The 25,988-nt window shown below is 39.9% G+C and overlaps 1 protein-coding gene across 8 annotated transcripts in view; it reads left to right on the top strand.

Moving 5' to 3' along the window:
• The window catches only part of VWA3B (von Willebrand factor A domain containing 3B), a 200,411-nt gene that overhangs the window by 6,613 nt on the left and 167,810 nt on the right, over positions 1-25,988 (top strand). For 7 of the 8 annotated variants that reach the window (XR_016038655.1, XM_055400112.2, XM_055400111.2 and 4 more), the window contains 3 exons: positions 12,050-12,144; positions 17,733-17,983; positions 20,427-20,586. Coding sequence is in view for 6 of the 8 variants with exons in the window: in XM_055400111.2 (XP_055256086.2) it covers positions 12,050-12,144; positions 17,733-17,983; positions 20,427-20,586 (506 nt within the window). In the remaining 2 variants the exon portion in view is untranslated. Of the gene's footprint in view, positions 1-12,049; positions 12,145-17,732; positions 17,984-20,426; positions 20,587-25,988 lie in introns of those variants that run through there. The other variant, XM_088841658.1, reaches the window with a different exon arrangement.

The raw sequence follows: 25,988 nt of genomic DNA, 5'->3' as shown, positions 1-25,988 counted from the left end.
GGGCCTGGGCCAAGGATACTAGGATTTTACTCTGAATCTGTCAATTAATTAATCAAATATATTTATTGAGCAGCCATTAATATGTTTTTCAGATTTTTCATCAGTTCCCTTGGCAGCTTTGTTCTGGTAATAAGGAAGGTCTAGGGGATGTAGGGGTTTCAGACTGACCTGGGGACCCATTCTAACAGCAAGGCTTTGCTCTTCAGGGTTCAGGCTCTGCTTTCTTATTTATCCTTCCACATGGAGCTAAAGCAGCTGATCCTATACCATCTAAATACCCTTTGAATAGGCTTCCCTCATGGCTAAGATGATAAAGAATCCACCTGCAATGCAGGAGACCCAGGTTCAGTCTCTGGGTCGGGAAGATCCCCTGGCAAAGGGAATGGCAACCCACTCCAGTATTCTGGAGCCCTGTCCATGGGGAGACTTGTCCATGGGGTCGCAGAGTCAGACATGACTGAGTGACTAACACTTTCACTTCCACCCTTTGAATAGGAGGAGTCTGCCAGAGTCCGGGTCTATGGGATTCCTATACAGAAACAAGCTGAAAAAGGTTTTATCTCATGTTTCAAATAATTATAATTCAGTTATTAACATTAGCAAAATAACAATTCTTCATCTTTTGTCAAGGATTTTTCCACTTAAGATCATGAGGGATGTTATTCTGTAATTCTCTTTTAATGTCCTTATTAGGTTTTGGTATCAGGATTATGTTGGCCTCATAAAATGATTTAGAAGTGTTACTTTCTCCTCTGTGTTCTGATGGTGTTTGTATATGATTGGTACTAGTTCATCTTTAAATGTTAGATAGACCTCACTGGTAAAACTTATCTGAGCCTGAAGTTTGTAAGAAAAGTTTGATAAATTCAATTTCTGTAATAGACATCAGTTCAATTCAGTTCAGTTCAGTCGCTCAGTCATGTCTGACTCTTTGCGAACCCATGAATCACAGCACGCCAGGCCTCCCTGTCCATCACCAACTCCTGGAGTTCACTCAAACTCATGTCCATTGAGTCGGTGATGCCATCCAGCCATCTCATTCTCTGTCATCCCTGTCTCCTCCCGCCCCCAATCTCTCCCAGCATCAGAGTCTTTTCCAGTGACATAAAACTATTCAAATTTTGTTTCATCATGTCAGTTTTGGAAAGTTGTTTTTTAAGGCATTTGTCTTTTGTGCATGTTTTCTAATATATTGGCAAAACATTATTCAAAATATTCCCTTGACATTTTTTAAATGCCTGTAGAATGTGTAGTGATGTTCCTACTTTCATTTCTGATATTGATAATTTGTGTTTTCTCTAACTCTTTTTGATAAGTCTTGTTAGGGGTATATCATACCTCTTTTTAAAAAATCAAATGTTGGGTTTGTTGATTTTTTTTAATGTTCTTTGCTTTCCATTTAATTGGTATCTGCTTTGATCTTCATTATGTATTTACTTCTACTTTAACTTGCGTTTGTTTTTCTAGCTTTTAAGGTGGAAACTTGGATAATTGATTTTAAACCATTCTTTTTTTCTCATATAGGTATGAGAAAATTTATAAGTATTCCTCTAAGTATTGAAATTATAAGTATTCCCATGAGCATTGTTCAGCTTAGGCTGCATCACAGTTTAAAATATTTTTTTCTGTTTTTCTTAGTTTAGATTTCTTGGATTCATAATCTTTTCCCTTAGATTCATATTTTAAAAAGGAATATGTTATTTAATTTTTAAATATTTTAGGGCTTTTAAAGATAGCTTTTTGTCATTGTTGGATTTCCAATTTAATTCTGTTGAGTTTAGAGAACATCTATTAGTCTTTTGAAATTGACGGACATTTGACTTATGTCCCAGTGTGTATCTTGCTGCACATGTAATACATGCTGGAAAAGAATGTGTATTTTGAAGTTGTTAAGTAGTATTCATAAATGTTAATTAGGTCAAGATGCTTGATAGTATTGTAGAGATATTTTACATCTTTAGTGATTTTTTTTTTCTTAGTGGATTTGTCCATTTTTCCTTTTAGTTTTATCAATTTTGTTCATATAGTTTTAAGCTCTGAATGCATGCGCATTTAAGATTGTCATGTCTCACTGGTGAATTGGCAGCTTTTAATAATTTTGAAATGTCCAACTTTATCTCAGATGGTCGTCCTTGTTTTGACATTTGCTTTGTCTAACATTAATATAACTACTGCAACTTCTTTCTTGTTCATTTTTATATGGCATGCATGTTTATACTCTTTCACTTTCAAACCAGTTGTAATGTCATTAAAGAGTGCCCCCTTAACTCAGTCTCATAATCTCTTCATTTTGTTGTTTACCTACATTAGTTTGCTCATTATTTATTTATTTGTTTGTTTTTGGCTGCGCTGGGTCTTTGTTGCTGTGCACAAGCTTTCTCTAGTTGTGGCGAACAGGGGCTGCTCTCTAGTTGCAGTGTGCAGGCTTTTCAGTGCACTGGCTTCTGTTGTGAGGGAGCACATGATCTAGGCACATGGGCTTTGGTAGTTGTGACTCTCAGGCTTAGTTGCTCCCTGGCATGTGGGATCTTCCTCAACCAGGGGTCAAACTCATGTTTCCTGCATTGGCAGGTGGATTCTTAACCACTGGACCACCAGGGAAGTCCAGTCTCTGTCTTTTAATTGTAGTTTGGTTCTCCATATTTAATGTGGTAATTGACTTAGTTAGGTTTAGCTATGTGCTGTGCTGTGCTTAGTGGCTCAGTCGTCTCTGACTCTTTGTGACCCCATGGACTGTAGCCTGCCAGGCTCCTCTGTCTATGGGGATTCTCCAGGCAAGAATACTGGAGTGGGTTGCCATGCCCTCCTCCAGGGGATCTTTCCAACTCAGGGATCAAACCCAGGTCTCCCACATAGCAGGCAGATTCTTTACCATCTGAGCCACCAGGGAAGCCCAGGGGTACTAGATTGGATAGCCTATTCCTTCTCCAGGGGAACGTCCCAACCCAGAAATCTAAGCAGGGTCCCCTGTATTGCAGGTGATCTTTTACCAGCTGAGCTACCAGGGAAGCCCAGATTTAGGTATACCATTTTACTATTTGTTTTCCATTTGTCCCATCATTTTCTTCTTTCTGTGTTCCTCCTTTTCTGTCTGCCCTCTTTTGAGTTGAATATTTTTGTATTTCATTTCATTCCGCTTTTATTTTTATTTCAATTTCAATAGGACCTTAAGGTCACTTTTTCGCATTATATTTTCAGTGGTTACTCTATTAATTATATCCTTAATTTGTAACAATCTGGTAAAAATTAGCTTTGCACTACTTCGTGTACAATGTAAGAATCTTACAACAGTATAGCTCCACTTATTCCCTACTCCTGTCCTTGGTGTTATTGTTTTAATGTATTTTATTTTTATATATATTACACATCTCACAATCCAGTGTTATAATTATTGCTTTAAAAAGTCATATGTCTTTTAAAAGAAAATGAGTGGGAAAATATAGCATCTTAAAATCCACATATTTAAATAGTATTTATAATATTTGTCTTTCCAGATTTGAAGTTCCATCTGGTGTTTTTTCCTAAAGAATTTCTTTTAAGCATTTCTTGTAGTGGTGGTCTTCTGGTGACAGATTTTTCTCAATTGTTATCTGATACAATCTTTATTTCACCTTCTTTTTTTTTTTGTACTATTGATTGATTGACATAGTTTTTTATTCTGGAGTGATATAGTCACAGAAGGTTGCAAAGATAATATATACAGATCCCACGTACCCTTCACCCAGTTCCCCTAATGGCTATATAAAATCATAGCATAATACCAAATTCAGGAATTTTACATAGATACACAGTGTGTGGCTAATTCTATGCAATTTTATTTCTTGTATAGTTTGTATAACCACCACCATAATCAAGATACAGAACTGTTTATCACCACAAAGACCTCCCTGTGGTACCCTTTACAGTCGTACAGACACCCTATCTTCCAACATTCTTAACTTCTGGCAACTACCAGTCTGTTTTCCATATCTATAATTTTCTCCTTTAGAGATCTTTTATGTATATGGAATCATATATAGTATGTATGTATGGTATCACATATGACCCTTTGGGATTGGCATTTTTTCATTTGGTATTATTTCTTTGAAGTTCATTCAAGTTGTTGCAGCTATCAATCGTTTGTTTCTTTTTATTATAGAGTAGTATTCCATGGTATGGATGTACTGCTGTTTATTTAACTTGTCACTCATTAAAAGACACCTGGGTTTTTTCTGGTTTGGGGATATTACAAATAAAGCTGCTATGAACAGTTGTTTACAGGTTTTTATGTAAGCATTCATTTCCACTTCTCTGGGATAAATGCCCAGGAATGCAGTTGTTAGCTGATAAGTTGTTCTTTAGTCGCTGAGTCCTGTCCAGCTCTTTTGCAGCCCCATTGACTAGAGCCTGCCAGGCTCCTCTGTCCATGGTATTTCCCCAACAAGAATACTGGAGTGGGTTGCCATATTCTTCTCCAGGGGATCTTCCAGACCCAGGGGTTGAACCTGCGTCTCTTCTGTCTCCTGCGTCTCTTTACTGCTGTGCCACCTGGGAAGCTGTAAAGTTCTTTGTAGTATTCCATTGTTCTTTTGATGCCTGTAGGGTTTTAAGTGATAGCCCCTGTTTTATTCCTGGTACCAGTAGTTCATGTCTACTCTGTTTCTATCTTTGTTAGTATTGGTAGGGTGTTGTCAATATTGAGCTAATTAAAACACCAGTTTTTAATTTATTGATTTTCTCTATTTTTCCTATTTTTAATGTAATTGATTTCTGCTTTGATTTTTATTATTTCTTTCTGCTTACTTTGGATTTATTTTGCTCTTCTCGTTTCTTCAGATGGGAGCTTTAGGTTTTTGTGTGTTTTGTTTTTGTTTTTAAGCTGTGCTGGGTCTTCATTGCTCTGAGGGCTTTTAGTTGCTCTAGTTGTGCTGTGCAGATTTGTCATTGTGGTGACTTCTCTCTTTGAGGAACAGGGCTCTGGGATGTGGGGGCTTCGGTAGTTGGGACTCCCGGGTTCTAGAGCACAGGCTCAGTAGTTGCGGTGCCCGGGCTCAGTTGTTCCAAGGTCTGTGGGATCTTCCAGACCAGGGGTCAAACCCAGGTCTCTTTCATTGACAGGCAGGTTCTTTACCACTGAACCACCAGGGAAGCCCAGTTTTAGATGATTGATCTGAGACTTTTCAGCTCATCCTATGTCAGAATTTAGTGCTGTAAATTTCTCTCTTGAGACCATTTAATCTGTGTCCCTCGTGGTTGTATATGTTGTATTATCATTTCATTTCATCAATTTGTCATTGTCAAATCATTGTCAAATCAATATCATTTCATTGAGTTTCATTTCACTTAAGAAAGAATTTTTCATTTCTGTTGAGATTTCCTCTTTGACTCAAAGGATTTTTTTTTTAGAAACATGTTATTTAGTTTCCAAGATTTTGGAGACTTTTTCGTTATCTTTTATTATTGATGTTTATTTGTTTCCGTTGTGGACAGAGAACATACTCTTTCAATTCTTTTAGATTTTTTGAGGTTTGCTTGATAGCCTGGGATACGGTTTATCTTGGTATATATTCTGTGGTACTTGAAAAGAATATGTATTCTTCTGTTGTTGTATAGAACATTATTTTTTAAAAAATGCCAACTAGATCCTGTTCATGATGGTGTTGTTGAGTGTTCTTACTGATTTTCTGCTATTCTATCTGTTGTTGAGAGGAGTGATATTGAATCTCCAACTACAACTGTGGCTTTGTCCATTTCTACTTAAAGTTCTATCAGTCTCGGCTTTACATATATGTATCCCTGTTGTTTAGTGCATGTACGTTTAGAATTTCAAAGTCTTCCTGGTGAACTGACACTTTTATAATTATATAGTGTCTTCCTCTACCCTTAGTAATATTATTTGCTCTGTAGTTTACTTTTTTTACATTAATACAATCAACCCTGCTTTGTTTTTATTAATATTTACATGACATCTTTTTTGTCCTTTTAACTAATATATCAGTATATTTGAAGCAAGTTTCTTAGACACATTATTTAATCAGTTTTTAAACCCTCTTTGCTAATCTCTTTTAATTGTTGTCTCTATACCATTTGTATTTAATATAATTATTTGTATGTTAGAGTTTGCTATTTTGTTTTTTTGTTTGTTTTCTTTTTTTGTTTGTTTTCCATTTGTTTCTTTTTCTTGCCTAGCTCTGGGTTTCTTAAACACTTTTCAGAATTTTAAAAAAAGTATCTATAATATTTTTGAGTGTATCTCTTCATACAGCTCTTTTAGTGGTTGTGCTAGGTATTACATTATAAATATGTAACATATCAAAGTCTCCTGGTATCAGTATTTTACCAGTTTGGATGAAGAATGGAAACTATTTCCCTTTATGTCCCTTTAATCTCCTCATTTTTAATATGCTTTATTTTTTCATACATTGAGAATCACATTAGGCTGTACTGTAGTTTTTGATTCAACTGTCAAGCAATTTAGAAAATCCAAGAAGAGTCTGCTTCATTTACACATATTTATATGTGTCAATACTTACTGTGTTCTTTCTTCCTTTCTTTCAGAGTTCTTTCCTTTATCATCTCCTTCCTGTCTATAGAACTTTATTTATTCTATAAGAATGGCTCTGCTGGGAACTTTTTTTTTTTTAGTTTCTTTGTCTGACAGTATCTTTATTTCTCCTTCATTCCTGAAGAGTAATTTCACAAGATATAAGATTTGGTGTTGACAGTTCTTTTCTTTTAGCACTTAAGAGAGACTGTGTGGGTACTTCGCTGGCAGTCCAGTGGTTAAGACTCTGCGCTTCCACGGCAGGGGGCACAGGTTCAATCTCTGGTTGGGGAACTAAGATCCCACGTGCTGAGAGGCACAGCCAAAACAAAGAAACAAAGGAGCTGCTTCCTTCTGGCCTCCATGATTTCTTTGGCTGTGCTGGGTCTTTGTTGTTGCACAGGCTTTTATCTAGTTGTGGAGAACAGGGGGCTACTCTCTAGTGGTGATGTACAGGCTTCTCGTTGCAGTGGCTTCTCTTGTGGTGGAGCACAGGCTCTAGAGCGTGCTGTCTTCAGTGGTCACAGCTCCCGGGCCCTAGAGCGCAGGCTCAGTAGTTGTGACCCAAGGCATGTGGGATCTTTGCGGATCAAGGATCAAACCCAGGTCTCCTGCGTTGGCAGGTGGATTCTTTATCACTGAGCCACCAGGGGAGCCCCCTCCATGATTTCTGATGAGAAAACCACTGTCATTAGAATTGTTGTTGTCATTTTGTTTTGTCATGAGAATGTCACCCAGTCATGTCTGTCTTTTGCCATCCCATGGATTGAGATTTTCTAGGCAAGAGTACTAGAGGGGATTGCCATTTCCTTTCTGCAGGGGATCTTCCTGACCCAGGGATTGAACCTATGTCTTCTGCATTGGCAGGAGGATTCTTTGCCACTGAACCACCAGGGAATGAAAATGCTTTTACCCTGATGCTTCTTTATTCATTACATTTCCTTTATACATGTTCATATCATGTACTCATTTTTAATCTCTTTTAATCTCTTATACTTAGAATATATGCATTTTATGTCTATTGATACTTGTTGTATTGGAAGTTAAAACTAAAGCCTTTAAAAATATTTGTTCATTTAAAAGTCACAAACCTATTATATGTTATCTTAACATTTTTTAAGAAAAATAAGTAAATTTTTTAAAATAAAAATGCTAGCAGGAAGAGTGGCACTGTTTTACATTTTTGCAAATCTCGTTAATGTTTATCCCAATAGAAAAAAGCTAGTTTAGGTATGGCTGATTCATTTTGCAGTACAGTAGGAACTAACACAACATTGTAAAGCAATTATACTCCAATAAAAATTAATTTTTAAAAACCAGCTATGTTTGCATATTTTCTTAAAAAAATTGTTTTTGATCATACTATGTGGCATATGGGATCCTAGTTCCCCAGTCAGGGATCAAACCTGTGCTGCCTGCAGTGGAAATGCATAGTCTTAACCATCGGACTGCCAGGGAAGTCCCTCTCATATCTGTTTTTCAGAAATAACAGCTTTATTGAGATGTAATTCACATTCTATACCATTAACCAATTTAAAATGTATAATTCAATATTCTTTAGTATATTCACAGATATGTGCAACGATCGTCACAGTCAACTTAAAGAAAATTTTCATTACCTCAGAAATAAACCTTGTACTTCTTAGCTATACACCCTGCCCATAAGGCCCCAAGCCAAAGTAATCTTTCTATCTCTCTAGATTTGCTTGTTCTACACATTTCATATAAATAGAGTCATATAATATGAGATGTTTTTTGACTGATTGTTGTTGTTTAGTTGCTAAGTTGTGTCCCACTCTTTTGCAACCCCATGGACTGGATCCCACCAGGCTCCTCTGTCCATGGGATTTCCCAGGCAAGAATACTGGAGAGGGTTGCCATTTCCTCCTCCAGGGGATCTTCCTGACCCACGGATAGAACATGAGTCTCCTACAGTGGCAGGTGGGTCCTTTACCACTGAGCCACCAGTTTTTGTTATTGTTGTTCAGTTGCTAAGTCATGTCTGACTCTTTGCGAGCCCATGAACTGCAGCATGCCAGACTCCCCTGTCCTTACTATCTCCGGGAATTTGCTCATATTCATGTCCATTGAGTTGGTGATGCTATCCAACCATCTCATCCTCTGCCAGGAAGCCCCTTTGTGACTGATATCTTTCATTTAACATGATGTTTTTAAGATCCATCTATTAGTATGTTATAGCATATACCAGAACTTTATTTGTTTTATGGTCAATTACTGTCAGGAGATGAATTGTATGGATATTGCATGGTTTGTTTATCCACTTCTCATTTGATGGATGTAGATCTGATTCTTATCTAGCAAGCAGTGAACTTGGTCGGACTCAAACTTCAAACTGTCTCCCCTGTTAAATAAATGCAGAAATCACCAGTTTCCTTCTTTCAAGAATTAATGCCACTCCAGTTTCTGCCTGTTCTCGATTGCTCTCTAGTGCCTTCAAGTAGCTTTTAAAATATTTTGTCGAGAGTTTGTTTTTTTGTTTTCTGTGTAAGAGTTAGCTAATAAAACCTCAGTTCAGTTCAGTTCAGTTCAGTCGCTCAGTTGTGTCCGACTCTGAGACCCCATGAATCACAGCACGCCAGGCCTCCCTGTCCATCACCAACTCCCGGAGTTCACTCAAACTCATGTCCATCGAGCCATCTCATTCTCTGTCATCCCCTTTTCCTCCTGCCCCCAGTCCCTCCCAACATCAGAGTCTTTTCCAGTGAGTCAACTCTTCCCATGAGGTGGCCAGAGTATTGGAGTTTCAGCTTTGGCATTAATCCTTCCAATGAACACCCAGGACTGATCTCCTTTAGAATGGACTGGGTGGATCTCCTTGCAGTCCAAGGGACTCTCAAGAGTCTTCTCCAGCACCACAGTTCAAAAGCATCAATTCTTAGGCCATCAGCTTTCTTCACAGTCCAACTCACATCCATACATGACCATTGGAAAAACCATAGCCTTGACTAGACGGACCTTTGCTGGCAAAGTAATGTCTCTGCTCTTTAATATTCTATCTAGGTTGGTCATAACTTTCCTTCCAAGGAGTAAGCGTCTTTTAATTTACTTCACCGTTATTGAATGAGGAATTTACAATGCCTTTCATTTTAATTGGCAATACAGCTGATGAAGTCATACATAAATTAATCTCCTTCAGTTCTCAAAACACAGCCCTCTCTTCTGACTCCAGATAAATGCCTGAGGTAAAGAGAAAATGCTGCTGGTGATGTGAAGTTGCTCTATAAATGTCAGTCACAATGTTGAAATCTCAGAAATGAAGGTTTTAGAGTTTGAGAGATTTATTGAATGAGGTTATTGCTGACAGAATTCAAGTACCCATTCTTTGCTCTTCCCTATTATGGACATTGAACTTCAAGACTTGTAAATTTTATCATTGCTGGTGATTTGGGACCAAGCCTAGTCTATAAAATGTAGCCTTGCCCTTCTGCCTTTCCCAAGCAGGCTGCGAGCCTGCCTCCCTAGAAAGGCAGAGGAAAGGAAGTGTTGGATCCAAGAGTATCACCCACTCTTCACCACTTTTGGGACTTAATAATTTATAATAATAACAAAATAATCATCAAAATAAAAACAGTTGCTGAAGCCTTACCTCATCTCTGTCTTGCCAGTCATAACTAGTCCATGAAACTTTCTTTTAGTTCTGTGAGGGAATGACCATGTTTCAGGAAACATTGTATTCCCATTCTGGAAACACTGTCTAGCGCCTAGTGGGTGTTCAGTGAGGGTTTATGGGGTGGATGTGGAACAGCTGAGCATATGCTCTGAGAAGAAAGTGGTTTTGACATTCTGTATGAGTATTCTGACCCTTGCTTCATCTCATTTATTCACAACCCCCTACATGAGAGAATAGTAGATAATATCTAAGTTTAATATTTAAAATTTTTATTCATTTAATTTTTGGCTATGCTGGGTCTTCAGTGCTGCATGTGGTCTTTCTCTAGTTGTGGTGAGTCAGGGCTACTCTCTAGTTGCAGCGTGTAGACTTCTCATTGAGGTGGCTTCTTTTGTTGTGGATCACAGGCTCCGGGTGTGTGGGCTCAGCAGTTGTGGTGCATGGGCTTAGTTGCTGCATGGCATGTGGGATTCTTCAGGAGCAGGGATGGAACCCGTGTCCCCTGCATTGGCAGGCAGATCTTTAACCACTGAACCACCAGAGAAGCCCCTAGGTTTCGTTTTTAAAATTCTGAAAACTAAGTCCAAGTCCCAAATAAAAGATTTCTGGAATTAAACATAACTTCTATGTCATCTTTTTGTTCAGTTCAGTCGCTCAGTCGTGTCCGACTCTCCGCGACCCCATGAATCACAGCACGCCAGGCCTCCCTGTCCATCACCAACTCCCGGAGTTCACTCAAACTCATGTCCACAGAGTCGGTGATGCCATCCAGCCATCTCATTCTCCGTCGTCCCCTTCTCCTCCCGCCCCCAACCTTTCCCAGCATCAGAGTCTTTTCCAGTGAGTCAACTCGTCTCATGAGGTGGCCAAAGTATTGGAGTTTCAGCTTTAGCATCAGTCCCTCCAATGAACATCCAGGATTGATCTCCTTTAGAATGGACTGGTTGGATCTCCTTGCAGTATAAGGGACTCTCAAGAGTCTTCTCCAACACCACAGTTCAAAAGCATCGATTCTTCGGCGATCAGCTTTCTTCACAGTCCAACTCTCACATCCATACATGACCACGGGAAAAACCATTGCCTTGACTAGACGGACCTTGTTCGGCAAAGTAATGTCTCTGCTTTTTAATATACTATCAAGGTTGGTCATAACTTTCCTTCCAAGGAGCAAGCGTCTTTTAATTTCATGGCTGCAATCAGCATCTGCAGTGATTTTGGAGCCCAAAAAAATAAAGTCTGACACTGTTTCCACTGTTTTTCCATCTATTTCCCATGAAGTGATGGGACCAGATGCCATGATCTTTGTTTTCTGAATGTTGAGCTTCAAGCCAACCTTTTCACTCTCCTCTTTCACTTTCATCAAGAGGCTTTTGAGTTCCTCTTCACTTTCTGCCATAAGGGTAGTGTCATCTGCATATCTGAGGTTATTGATATTTCTCCCAGCAATCTTGATTCCAGCTTGTGCTTCTTCCAGCCCAGCGTTCCTCATGATGTACTCTGCATATAAGTTAAATAAGCAAGGTGACAATATACAACCTTGACGCACTCCTTTTCCTATTTGGAACCAGTCTGTTGTTCCATGACCGGTTCTAACTGTTGCTTCCTGACCTGCATACAGGTTTCTCAAGAGGCAGGTCATCTTTTTGACCTCTGCCTTAATTGTTCTGGGCAAAAGACCAAGGAGACCAAGAAATAAACACTGTTCTTCCTTCCCATTCATGCATACATTTGGTGTTATAACAGTCACATTTATCCTAGTGCCTGGAAATACTTCATTATCTAGAACAGAACTCTAAGCATTACAGATATAATTTGATGTCAGAGATAAGTGTTTGGAAATAAAAATAAGTGTTGATATTGTACCATTTTGACTGCTTTTCTTTATAAACATGCAGATTATGTGATGTCTCTGGGGAGACTTGTGGCTTCCCGGTATGCGAACGGCCTGTTTCCACGGATCTACACGATGGAAGATGGCAGAGTATACAATGTAAGTTGGAGTTCCCTCCATGGGCAGGTCCAGGGACACACTGCTGAGGTTGACACAGAGAGGCAGCCAAGTCGGAGCCTTCGCAGTGCTGGAGGACTTCTTCTGACTGTAGAGGGTGGTGAAAGTCACAGCCCAGGAGCCTGACCCGTTAGAGATGAGTGCAGAAAGCACCTGACCAGAGGTGAAGACGTTTGCATATCAACACTTTATTTTACCTAGAAAATAAAGGGAAAAAAACAGTATGACGGGGTCATCTGAAAGGCAAGAGCAGGCTGCTATTACCTGACAGGTGCTCTAGAAATAAAGGACCACTGATGCAGGTAGTAGTGTATATAGAGAGAATGGTACCGTGTACTGGAGTCCTTGATTCCCAGCAATTCAGCATGTGATTCCTGCACCCGCCACAACATGTCAGGCCCTGTACGCACTCCGGCCACCACAGGGAGCTCCAGAGACTCCCACAGGGAGCTCCAGAGTCCCATCATGTTGCTTCATGGATACTTGTTCATGTCACTGTACATCCATGTAGAGTCCACTTGGACTGCTATTTCTTAGTATTTAAACAATATACATTACTCTCATACTTAGCCTGTTCCTAAACAATAATATTGTTTAGTAGGGCTTCCCAGGTACCACTAGTGGTAAAGAACCTGCCTGCCAATACGGGAGACATAAGAGAGGGAGTTCATTTCCTGGGTTGAGAAGATCCCCTGGAGAAGGAAATGGCAGCCGGCTCCAGTATTCTTGCCTGGAGAATCCCATGGACAGAGGAGCCTGGTAGGCTGCAGTCCATGGGGTCACAAAGAGTTGGACACGACTGAAGTGATTTAGCATACACACAAACAATAATATCCATGGAATTTTGAATTTGGTGTACAAAGTGTGTTTTTTTTTTGTCTGAATCACCTTAAAAATCAATGCAGAAATACTGAATATGTCTGTTTTTGCCATTCAATTCCACCTTCACGGCCCCTGTGACATGGTCCCACCCTGGTTTCCATGCTGTGGTGGTGACTTGTAGTAAGTGCTGCGAAGTCTGACGAGGGGGTTAGGAATGCTGCTTTAGGGAGCCATGGAAAGCAGCAGGAGGTGATGCTTGTGCTTCAGGAATAAGCTTGAGACACAGAGTTGGAGGGGAGAAAATGAAAGGCTGAGCATGAGCCAAGGCATGAAAACATAGAATTGCATGGTGTGTTCAGGAGACACACCTTCCTTAAGATGTTGTGGGGATTGTTGAAAGGATTTTTTTTTTTAATACCGTACCTTTTAAAAATTGATTCTTCACAGAACAGGACACCATTTTTTCTCAATCCTTTTGTTTATCTCCTGCCCCCTGCCAGCAGCCTGGAAGGCCTTGCATGATTGTTCCTGACCTCTGTGAATGATGTTTTATTTGTATGTCACCTTTCAAGGGCAGCCCCTAAAGTGTTGGTAGTAGTTCTGTGTGATCAAGTGATCTAGGTACAGGGGAGCTCGGCCTGAGAGACAAGAGGACACAGGACAAAGGCCATGAGCACAAGGATGGGTACTGGGATGGCACCCCTTAGAGGAAGCCAGACAGATATGCTGGCATGTTTAGAAGCATTTTCAGAAATGTTTTTGGCATGTTGTATTTAGGCAGATGTTTCAGTGAAATTTTTTTTTCAATCTGGCTTTGCTGATCTCGCTTTTCTTCTACCTAATTTCTTCCCTGCCCCACCTAGTTTTCTTTGGAATATCTGAATTATATCTAGATTTATTGAATAAAAGTTTTAAAAAATTTAATTCTTATTTTATATTAGAATATTGGATAGCATCACTGACTCAATGGACATAAGTTTGAGTAAACTCCAGGAGATGGTGAAGGACAGGGAAGCCTGGCATGCTGCAGTTCATGGGAACAGAGAAAAAGGAAACCTCTTCAGTTGCAGAGTCTGGACACAACTTAGTGACTGAACAATAGCAAATAGTTGATTGACAATATTGTGCTAGTTTTAGGTATACAGCAAAGTGATTTAGTTATGCATATACACATATTCATTCCTTTTCAGATTCTTTTCCCATATAGATTGTTACAGATTACTGAGTCCAGTTCCCTGTGCTATGGAGTAAGTTCTTGTTAATTATCTATTTCATATATAGTATGTTGCTATAAACATTGGGCTGCATGTATCTTCACGAAATTAGTGTTTTCATTTTCTTTGGATATATACCCAAGATAATTGCCGGATTATATGCCAGTTGTAATTTTAGTGTTTTAAAGCACTTCCGTACTGTTTTCCGTAGTGGATACACCAATTACATTCCCACCAACAGTGTAGAGGTCTCCTTTGTCTCTGTTCCTTCTCCATCATTTGTTATTTGTGGTCTTTGTGATTGATGACGGACATTCTGACTGGTGTGAAGTGATATATCACTGTGGTTTTGATTTGTCTTTCTCTCATGATTGGTGATGTTGAGCATCTTTTTATGTGTCTTTTAACTATCCATATATCTTCTTTGGCAAAATGTCTGTTTAGATCTTTGGCCCATTTTTCAATCATGTTTTTTTTTTATATTGAGTTGTGTGAGCTGTTAATTTTAGATATTAATCCCTCGTGAGTTATATCATTTGTAAATATTTTCTCCCATTCAGAAGACTGTATTTTCATTTTGTCAATGGTTTAGTATGCTGTGAGAAAAATCTTTAAGTTTATTTAGGTCCCATTTGTTTATTTTTGCTTTTGTTTCTTTTGCCTTAGAAGACAGATCCAAAAAATATTGCTATGATTTATATCAAAGAGTGTTCTGCTTATGTTTTATTCTTGGAGTTTTATGGTTTCCAGTATTACATTTTGTTCTTTAATCCATTTTAAGGTTATTCTTATATGCAGTGTGAGCAAATATTCTAATTTTATTCTTTTATAAGTAGACATCTAGTTTTTCTAGCACCATTTATTGAATAGAGTGTCTTTTCCCCGTGGTATATTCCTGCCTCCTTTGTCATAGATTAATTGCCCATTATTTCTGGGCTCTCTGTTTTGCCCCATTGTTCTATGTGTCTGTTTTTGTGCCAGTACCATACACTGTTTTGATTGCTGTAGCTTTGTAATGTAGTCTGAAGTCAAGGAACATGATACCTCCAACTCTGTTCTTCTTTCTTAAGATTGCTTTGGCTATTCTGGGTCTTTTGTGTTTCCATACAAATTTTAGAATTATTTATTCTAGTTCTGTGAAAAATGCCATTGGTATTTTGATACAGAGGCATTAAATACGTAGATTGTCTTGTGTAGCATGGTCATTTTAACCACATTAATTCTTCCAATCAATGAACATGGAATACCTTTCTAGTTCTTTGTGTCTTCTTTAATTTCCTTTATTAATAGCTTAATATTTTTCTGAGTATAGGTCTTTTATCTCCTTAGATTTATTCCTAGATATTTTATTCTTTTTGATGTGATGGTAAATGGGATTGTTTTCTCAATTTCTCTTTCTGATAGTTCATTGTTAGTATATAAAACTGTGACAGATTTCTGTGTACTGATTTTGTATCCTGAATTCATTCATGGTCTCTAGTAGTTTTTTTGGTGGTGTCTTTAAGATTTTCTATGTATAGTATTACGTTGTTTGCAAACAGTGACGATTTTACTTCTTCCTTTCCAAGTTGAATTCCTTTTTTAAGGTCTGATTGCTTGATGCTCTGACTAGAACTTCCAATACTAAATTGAATTAAAGAGACAAGAGCAGGCATCCATGTCTTGTTCCTGATCTTAAGGGAAATACTTTTAGCTTTTCACCATCAAGTATGGTATTAGCTATAGGTTTATCATATATGGCCTTTATATTGTCAAGGTCCCTCTATATCCACTTTGTGGGGAGTTTTTTTAAAATCGTAAACAGATATTAAATTTTACAAAAAGATTTTTCTTCATCTATTGAGATGATCATGATTTTTTATTCTACAGTTTGTTAATGTAGTGTATCACATTTATTGATTTGCAGTTATTGAACCATCCTTCACCCCTGGGATAAATCCCACTTGATCATGGTATATGATCCTTCTAACCTATTTTTTAATTTGGTTTGCCAATATTTTGCTGAAGATTTTTGCGTCTATGTCCATCAGTGACAGGCCTGTAATTTTATATTTTGTGGTTTTGATATCAGGGTGATACTAACCTGGTGGAATGAATTTGGAAGTGTTCCTGACTTTGCAATTTTTTTGGAAATAGTTTGAGAAGGATAGATGTTAACTCTTCTCTAAATATTTGGTAAAATTTTCACCTGTGAAACCATCTGGTTCTAGACTTTTGTTTTAGGGGAGTTTTTTTTTTTTTTTCACTTTTTCAGTTTTACTGCTGATAATTGGCCTGTTCATGTTTTCTATTTCTTCCTGGCTCCATCTGGAAGATTTGTGCTTTTCTTTTATGTTGTTCATTTTATTGGTATATAGTTGTTCATAGCAATCTCTCATGATCCTTTGTATTTCTGTCTTTTTCATTACTGATTTTATTGATTTGGGCACTCTCTCTTTTCTCTATGAGTCTGGCTCAAGGTTTGTCAGTTTTGTTTATCTTTTCAAAGAACCAGCTCTTAGCTTCATTGATATTTTCCATTGTTTCTTTAGTCTCTATTTCATTTATTTCTGCTCTGATCTTTATAATTTCCTTCTTTCTACTAACTTTATGGTTTGTTAGTTCATCTTTATCTGGTTTCTTTAGGAATTTTTTTCCCCTCTGCCTTTGCTGATCTCTGTTTTCTTTTACCTAATTTCTTCAGAGTACCCCTGAGCATTTTCAGAATTAAAAATAATTCTGTAACTGGAAAGGTTAAACACAATCTGGAAACACTTTTTTTTTTTTTTAAAGAATGCTATATTTTTGTATAGATCTCATAATCATGTTTCCTTCTATGGGAAATTATCCAAGGGTTTTTTATTTGAAAGATTGGAAGACTTCTTCCTGGAATGTATGGGGTTTGGAGGATCATCTGTGAAATTGTTATTAATATACAGTTTTTGATGGCAAAGTCATAACTCAGTGGGCCCTATTGTTCCTGGCTTCACTGGGGTTCAAATGACTTGTTTTGACCCAGCTATGAAAAATAACAAATTAATGCTATTTATAGCAACATGGGTAGACCTAAAGATTGTCATACTGAGTGACATTAAGTCAGACACAGAAAGACAAATATCATATGATATTGCCTAATGTAGAATCTAAAAAAAAGATACGAATGTATTCATTTACAAAATGAAAGTAATGTCACAGATGTAGAAAACAAATTTATGGTTACTGGGAGATGGAGGGAATAAATCGGGAGATTGGGACTGACATATATACACTACCATATGTAAAATAGAAAACTTGCTGTATAGCAAAGGGAACTCTACTCAATACTCTGTAGTGGCCTGTATGAGAAAATAATCTTTAAGAAAAAGAGTGGATATATATATATACATTTATATATATATATATATATATATAAAAGTTATTCACTTTGCTGTATGCCTGAAACCAACAAAACATTGTAAAAAAAAGAAAAACTATACTCCAGTAAATGATTTTTTTAAATGACTTGTTTTGGTATGCTTCTATTTATTTTATTTTGTTACTTTTATTCTCATTAAGCTGACAGCCAAATCAGAACTGATCACTCAGTATATGGAACATTTAACACAAGCTGTGGAGAGCTACAAGCAGCGGATGGACTGGCTCACCAGCAACAGCCGGCAGATCTTTGGTGTCATCTTGGAGCAGTGCATCACCATAGTGCTGGATTTTGGTGGCATGCTAGAGGAGGAGCTTAATCTGTGCCGAGATGCTCTAACCATGGTCCTCCAGGAGCAAGTGGCTCACATAGCCAAGTTCAATGTCATATGGTGAGTTCCCATAGGAAAGCAGTATTTCCCTGAAACTTCATGAGTAATTTTCATGTGTCTGGAGTTAAGTAGCATGACTAACACAGTGAGCTCTGTGAATAGATAGGGAAGAGCTATAATCTTGTAATTTCTTAGACTTTATCATTCCAGCAAAACCCCATAATGAGTCAGTGTTAAAAACTTTTATCTATTTTGTGCAGGGCATTAGAGATTTTAAAACAGCCTTCTCTTCAGTGTATGTCAAGGTCAAAATATAAGGATATTTATTATATTGAATATATGTTTAAGGCCATAAAATTCCTTCACACATTTTAGACTTTAGGTTTGATAATGAATTTCAGCATCACAAATTTTCACTGTTTTTCAGACTGAGTTTGCAGCTTAACTTGATTTCCTCTGTAAGCTGACCTCTCTTTTAATCAGAACAACAGGTGGCTGGCTTTATAGAAGTTCCCTTATTTCAGAGTCTTCACAATCAATTATTTACAGATTCTTGGATTCAAGAGAATTTGGACTTCAGTGCTGACTTCTCCTGTGGAACATTTGCTCTGTCTCCTTGACAAAAGATACCTGGATGAGAAGGCCAGCTATCTGAGTCTTTCTTTTCTAAGTAAAATATTTTCAGCTAAAACAAATGACACCTTTGAAGATACTGCCTGATTGTGTTTGTTCTGTCCTAGGTTCCTATTTCTATCACATATATTATTGAAGGAATTAAGTGATTAAGTCTGTAGTGCTTTCTTCTTGGAAATATGTGCTATAGCATATATGCCACCTAGCCAGATCCTCTATGCAGAGGCCACACAGGGGTGACACAGAGGTGAGGCAACCTAGGCCTCTGGAGGTAGAGGCCAAGAGGGACAAATCAGGCTGATTCATTTAGTCTGGGATTGATATAATTCTTCCCGTTACAAATTCATATATGATTCATATAATTCATTTAATTATAAACACAGAGATTAAGTCAAGTAGCTGTTTTTTTTTGGGGGGGGGGCGGATTTCCATCACATTTTCAATCCCAAATTAAATGATTTAATCAAAAGTTCCAAGAATTTAAAAACTAACACTCTGATGAATTCAAAGCAATACTGTTTTTGATCCTAAAAAGGGTAACTGATAGGAATCTTTCAGAACAATGAAAACAATGTAATAAAAGAATTAGAAATAAAGTTGTGGAGTAACAAAATTGTTGCCAATTTACAAATCCTGATGCTAAAGCTAAAACTCCAATACTTTGGCCACCTCATATGACGGGTTGACTCACTGGAAAAGACTCTGATGCTGGGAGGGATTGGGGGCAGGAGGAGAAGGGGACGACAGAGAATGAGATGGCTGGATGGCATCACCGACTCGATGGACATGAGTTTGAGTGAACTCCGGGAGTTGGTGATGGACAGGGAGGCCTGGCGTGCTGTGATTCATGGGGTCGCAAAGAGTCGGTCACAACTGAGTGACTGGACTGAACTGAACTGAACTGAATGCTTATAAACTTACTACTCATAGAAGACAGTTGCAAGTAAACCTGCCTATTTATGAAAATAACTTTCCTCTAATTGTTTGACATTAAAATTTTTATTGAAATATAGTTGATTTACAGTATTATGTTAATTTCAGGAGTACAGCAAAGTAATTCAGTTATAAAAATTTATATGTATTCTTTTTTAGGTTCTTTTCCATTGTAGATTATTACAAGATATTGAATATAGTTCCCTGTGCACTTTCCTCAATAATTTTAATGCACTTGGTAATATTCACATTTTTGAGATTTTTTAATTCTCGAAAGTGAAAAGTGTAAGTCACTCAGTTGTGTTCGACTCTGCGACCCAGGCCAGAATACTGTAGTGGTTAGCCTTCCCCTTCCCCAGGGGATCTTCCCAACCCAGGGATCGAACTCAGGTCTCCCACACTGCAGATTCTTTACCAGCTGAGCCACAAGAGAAGCCCAAGAATACTGGAGTGGGTAGCCCATCCCTTCTCCAGGGGATCTTCCCAACCCAGAGATCAAACCCAGGTCTCTGGCATTGACCCAGAGATTGAACCCAGGTCTCCCACATTGCAGTTGGATTCTTTACCAGCTGAGCTACAAGGGAAGCCCAAGAATTCTGGAGTGGGTAGCCTATCCCTTCTCCAGCAGATCTTCCCAACCCAGGAATCGAACTGGGGTCTCCTGCATTGCAGGCGGATTCTTTACCAACTGAGCTATCAGGGAAGCCCTTCTCCTATAAATGTTTTTCCCAATCAGTACAGCTTATGAAAAGTCGTGATGCTTTGGAAACCTGCCTTAAATAGCTCACCTGTTTTCTCAGTAACTTTCAGAGGTCTGGGAGCTACATTTTCTTTCTCTCTAGTGACATTGGGTGTCTTGTTGCTTGTAGCTCTGAGACTGAGGGCTGACAGCTACATTGACCACTGCCTGGTGACAGCCCCATGTGATTCCTTTCAGGGTTTCTCAAGAGCCTGTGAAATGGCAGGAAAACGCTGTTCCTGTGACAGCACCATCCATAGCCGCTGCCATCAGCTGGGTTGAGAAGTTGCCTTTTGAGCTGACTTCAAGTCACACTAGCCGCCTGGATGCTCTGCTGGAGGCGGGGAAAGATGAAGTGGTAAGTGTGTGTCTGTGTCTGGTCCCAGGTCACAAAAGTGGCTTTGAGCTTATTCCTTAACACTCAGTATCCTCACACTGCCTCCTAGCTGAGCTTGAGCCCTTCCAGTTGCATCACACAGAGACTGCCTCCTTGGCATCCAAGAGCCCCAGAAGTCTTAATCCTGTTTGCCTCTGAATCTGGATTCAATTGAGAAATAGATGACAGGCCCCACATGGGGATCAAAAGAGCATATCTGGTGGTGTAGAGGTGGATCAATCAAATCAGACTCTGCTCCCTGAGCCTGGCTGGGCTCCCCCTGCGAGGCGGGGATTGGGGCCACAAGGCACACCCTCCTTTAGCTGCTGCTAGGAGAACCATGTGCTGCTCACAGCCTCTGAGCATCAAGAAAGGAAGGCAGTGAGGCCCTGATTGTGTATCTCTAATGCTTCAGTTCCACTTTTGCTCACCTGACAATTAGATAAACCTGTCTCTTATGGGCTCTTATGGGCTCTTCCCTGGTGGCTCAGACGGTAAAGAATCTACCTGCAATGCAGGAGATCCAAGTTTGATCCCTGGGTCAGGAAGATCCCCTGGAGAAGGGAATGGCAACCCACTCTAGGGTTCTGGCTTGGAGAATCCCATGGACAGAGGAGCCAGCAGGCCACAGTCCATGGGGTTGCAAAAGGCTGGACATGAATGAGTGACTAACACTTTTCTTTCTTATGAGAGGAGAAGTTATAAGACTCCTCATAGAACCCCAAGGATGAGGAAATAGGGTTTCCCCAACATCCATGCTTTGAGTCTTTTCTAGTTCCTCTTCTTCACAAATGGGTCCATTAGGTGCTCTCCAAGGTGAAGTGTATCCCTGCTGGTGCATCATCTGTTTTCAGATGCTAATGCATTCACATATATTTTTTGATAGGGACCTTTGGGAAGTAAAGCTTTACCTGGAGGATGTGATTAAACGGTGGTGTTTTGTCTCTTTTAGCCATAAGGATGTGTGTTTCTGTGAGTGACCGTTAAGGACAGTGACAGGCTAGAGAGGAAGTACTCTCAACAGGTGAGGTCCTTAGGGCAGCCTCAGCTTTCTAAGTGGGGCTCTAAGCCTCAGCTTTCTGCTTTCTCTTGGGATACAGATGCTTCAGTTCAGTTCAGTTCAGTCACTCAGTCGTGTCCGACTCTTTGCAACCCCATGAATCACAGCACGCCAGGCCTCCCTGTCCATCACCAACTCCTGGAGTTCACTCAAACTCATGTCCATCAAGTCGGTGATGCCATCCAGCCATCTCATTCTCTGTCATCCCCGTCTCCTCCTACCCCCAATCCCTCCTAGCATCAGACTCTTTTCCAGTGAGTCAACTCTTCACATGAGGTGGCCAAAGTATTGGAGTTTTACTCTGAAGTCGTTTCTTGGTTGAGGCACCTCGAAAGGAGAGCCCTTAGTGGTCACCAGACTGTTTATTGATACTGAGGGTTGATGGTTTGAAATTGGAAACATACTGTTTATCTTTATAAAGCCAGAGGAACAAATGTTTTCCATTAAAGAAGAACGAAATACAAGCTACTTTGTTCTTTGGCCTTTCAAGTTTGTTTTAACATCTGTAAAATTTCAAATGTCTGGACACTATAATAAGCATTCAAGAAATGGAATATTTCACAGGCTCTTGAATGTGTGTGCGTGTGTGTGTGTGTGTGTGTGTGTACATGTGCACATGGGTGTTCTCTTTCTTTGCTCCCCTGGCTACCCTGGTCATAGCTGACTCTGGCGACCTGACCTGACAGCAAGATTTCCTGGTGATCTTGCCTTTCTATTTTATGTCCCTCTGGTTTGTATGCCTCCTTTCTCTGGGGTTTTTCCTTCACCCAGGAAATGTATAACAATATAGTGAGTTCCAGGGAAGTTCTGTGGAAGAAAAAGTACCAAGAAAGAAGTTTCCAGGCATTGCCCACCAAATGCCACATGAAAACTCTTGAGAAGAGATTATGGGGTGTGAAAGATGCGGAACATGTTCAGACTGGTGTTCTCCACTTAGAACTTGTTTCTGGCTGTGGTCCCGAGGAGAATGTTAGTAAATGCAACTGCCTCACATATAAAAATGCCATGCTCTGTGTCTTAAGATGAGTAAAGAAAAGCATGCATGGTGACTTCCCTGGCAGTCCAGTGATTAAGACTCTGAGCTTCCACTGCAGGGGACATGGGTTCAGTCCCTGATTGGGGAAGATACTGCATGCCAAGTGGTGTGTCAAAAAAACAAACAAACAAACAAACACCCTATCAATAGGATAAGACTTAAAAAAATAAATCTATTAAATGCAAATTAGTACAGCCACTATGGAGAACAGTGTGGAGATTCCTCAAAAAACTGGAAATAGAACTGCCATATGATCCAGCAGTTGCACTCCTGGGCATACACACCGAGGAAACCAGAATTGAAAGAGACACATGTACTCCAATGTTCATCGCAGCACTGTTTATAATAGCCAGGACATGGAAGCAACCTAGATGTCCATCTGCAGACGAATGGATGAGAAAGCTTTGGTACATGTACACAATGGAATATTACTCAGCCATTAAAAAGAATGCATTTGAATCAGTTCTAATGAGGTGGATGAAACTGGAGCCTATTATACAGAGTGAAGTAAGCCAGAAAGAAAAACACCAATACAGTATACTAATGCATATATATGGAATTTAGAAAGATGCAAATGATAACCCTGTATACGAGACAGCAAAAGAGACACAGATGTATAGAACAGTCTTTGGGATTCTGTGGGAGAGGGTGAGGGTGATGGTGGGATGATTTGGGAGAATGGCATTGAAACGTGTATGTTGTCATATGTGAAACGAATCGCCAGTTCAGGGTCGATGCATGTTACAGGATGCTCGGGGCTGGTGTGTGGGGATGACCCAGAGGGAGGATAAAGGGAGGAGGGAGGTGGGAGGGGGCTTCAGGAAGGGGAACTCATGTACACCCGGGGCGGATTCATGTCAATGTATGGCAAAACCAACCAATATAATATTGTAAAATAATCAGCCTCCAATAAAAGAAAAAAAATAAACTTCCCTGGTGGTCCAGTTGTTAAGACTCCACACTTCCAATGCAGGAGGTACAGGTTTGATCCCTGGTCAGGGAACTAGATCCTACATGCTGCATCTAAAGATCCCACATGCCACAACAAAGACCCAGTGCAGCCAAATAAGTAAATATTTTCTTTTATAAAAAGAAAGAAAGGCAGTGTGCAGATAGTGGTCTCTGGGAAGCATGTCCCCAGAAATCTGGAGCATGGATAACTGAGAGTTGACCAAAAACAAAGGCAACTAAGAAGCTGAGTAAGAACCTTAGTGAATAACTCCATAGCCTTGATTAATGAACAAAAGCAAATCCTGACTCACTGCTGGCTATAGCAATTTCTAGTTTGATGAAATCTTGAGGGAAAAAAATCTCTGTGTGAGAATTTCATGTTCTTGGGTTATTGCCAGAGCAAAGAAGCTATGTTTGGACTGCTTGAGGCAGAGATACAGAGTGTCAGAAACTGCCAACAGACCAATGAGAGATATTTGTCCTCACTCACTTCCTTGTTGATCTACCAAACCCTAGAATGTACTCCCTGTGTCTGTTCCCCTGTCTTGAGCTGTGTGTGATTGCAGATCCCATGAGAGGATGAAGCTGTCCTCATGCTAAACTCGGGCACCAGCACAGCTAGAAAACTAGTAACTGTGGCTCACTGGAACCTATTTAAGATGTCTTATGTAAGCCTGGGGTGCTACAGTCCATGGAGTTGCAAAGAGATGGACATGACTGAGAGACTGAACAACAACAATGTAAAGTAACATCTAACACCATGAAGAGAATGACATAGAATGCACTTTCTGGAAGAACAGTATTAGTTGTCTAATTAGGAATCTGAAGAACACTTTCTTCCTCCTGTCAGTGTTTTTAGTTCTTTTCAGGTGACTGACTAGGAGAAATAGACAACATTCATTCGTCTTTACCTCCCATGAGGTACTTTAAAAAGTCAGGGACTTTGTGACAAAGGACCTGAGAGAGTGAGGAGTCAGATGGACGTTTTGTGCCCCGTTTGAGGAGGAGTGTGGTTGTAGTAGATGGGGCTCAGCTACCACTCTGGCCATCTCCTGACTCCCAGCATGGACGCCCTGCCACCCTGTCCCCACCTGCCTCCTCGGGCACAGACTGTCCCCCCTTTGCTGCCACTGACTGGTCATCCTAAGCAGCTGGGAGCTGACCCTATGCCCACCTGTCTCTGGGCCAGGTTGGCTTAAGTCCCAACTTTGAAGTCGAGGTGAGGTAACTGACTATCTACCTTCAGCTAACCCGGGATAGGGGATGTGTAATTAGAGGCTCCTGAATCCTGAAGGGCTGGTGACATCTGTTTATCCCTTACAACAGAACACATTTGCTGGAGGTTCTGGCTGGGTTATAAGTAGAGAATCAATAACTTAGGGTGTTTGGTGGGGTTAGGTTTAGATGTGCATTCCTGGCCCTCCTGGTGGTTTTTACTTCCTGAGATTTATATACATGCATAAGTGTAAGTCATCATGTTTAAGCTCCATGAAGCCAATTGCATAAGCTCCTTTTCACAGTGAAGAAACTGAACTTAAACGACTTTTCCAAGGTTACAGAACTCAGTAGTGGCAGAGGAGACTCTTAGAGCAGTGTGGCTAAGGGTAGGGCGGGACCACTGCTTGGGGCCCTGTGGATGGAGTCGATGTCTTTAAGTTAAGCAGGGACCACTTTGTCATTGTCTTCTTTCTGGGTGAGGTATGCATCTCCCAGATCCTTGGTTTAAGCTTGGTGTGTGTGTGTGTGTGTGTGTGTGTGTGTGTGTGTGTGTGTGTGTGTCTTTGTCCTTTGTCATTGTCTTCTTTCTGGGTGAGGTATGCATCTCCTGTGTGTGTGTGTGTGTGTGTGTCTTTGTCCTTTGTCATTGTCTTCTTTCTGGGTGAGGTATGCATCTCCCAGATCCCTGGTTTAAGCTTGGTGTGTGTGTGTGTGTGTGTGTGTGTGTGTGTCTTTGTCCTTTGTCATTGTCTTCTTTCTGGGTGAGGTATGCATCTCCCAGATCCCTGGTTTAAGCTTGGTGTGTGTGTGTGTCTTTGTCCTTTGTCATTGTCTTCTTTCTGGGTGAGGTATGCATCTCCCAGATCCCTGGTTTAAGCTTGGTGTGTGTGTGTGTGTGTGTGTGTGTGTGTATGTCTTTGTCCTTTGTCATTGTCTTCTTTCTGGGTGAGGTATGCATCTCCCAGATCCCTGGTTTAAGCTTGGTGTGTGTGTGTGTGTGTGTGTGTGTGTGTGTCTTTGTCCTGACTTCTGGCCTGCTGTGCCTGTGTGTGTGTGTGTGTGTGTCTTTGTCCTGACTTCTGGCCTGCTGTGCCTGTGTGTGTGTGTGTGTGTGTGTGT

This window comes from Moschus berezovskii, chromosome 11, assembly GCF_049115385.1.
Source record: "Moschus berezovskii isolate FMDL1 chromosome 11, NW_MosBer_1.0, whole genome shotgun sequence".
Classification (NCBI taxonomy): domain Eukaryota; kingdom Metazoa; phylum Chordata; class Mammalia; order Artiodactyla; family Moschidae; genus Moschus; species Moschus berezovskii.
The sequence above is the reverse complement of the archived record's forward strand: the minus strand, read 5'-3'. Positions and strand labels throughout refer to the sequence as shown.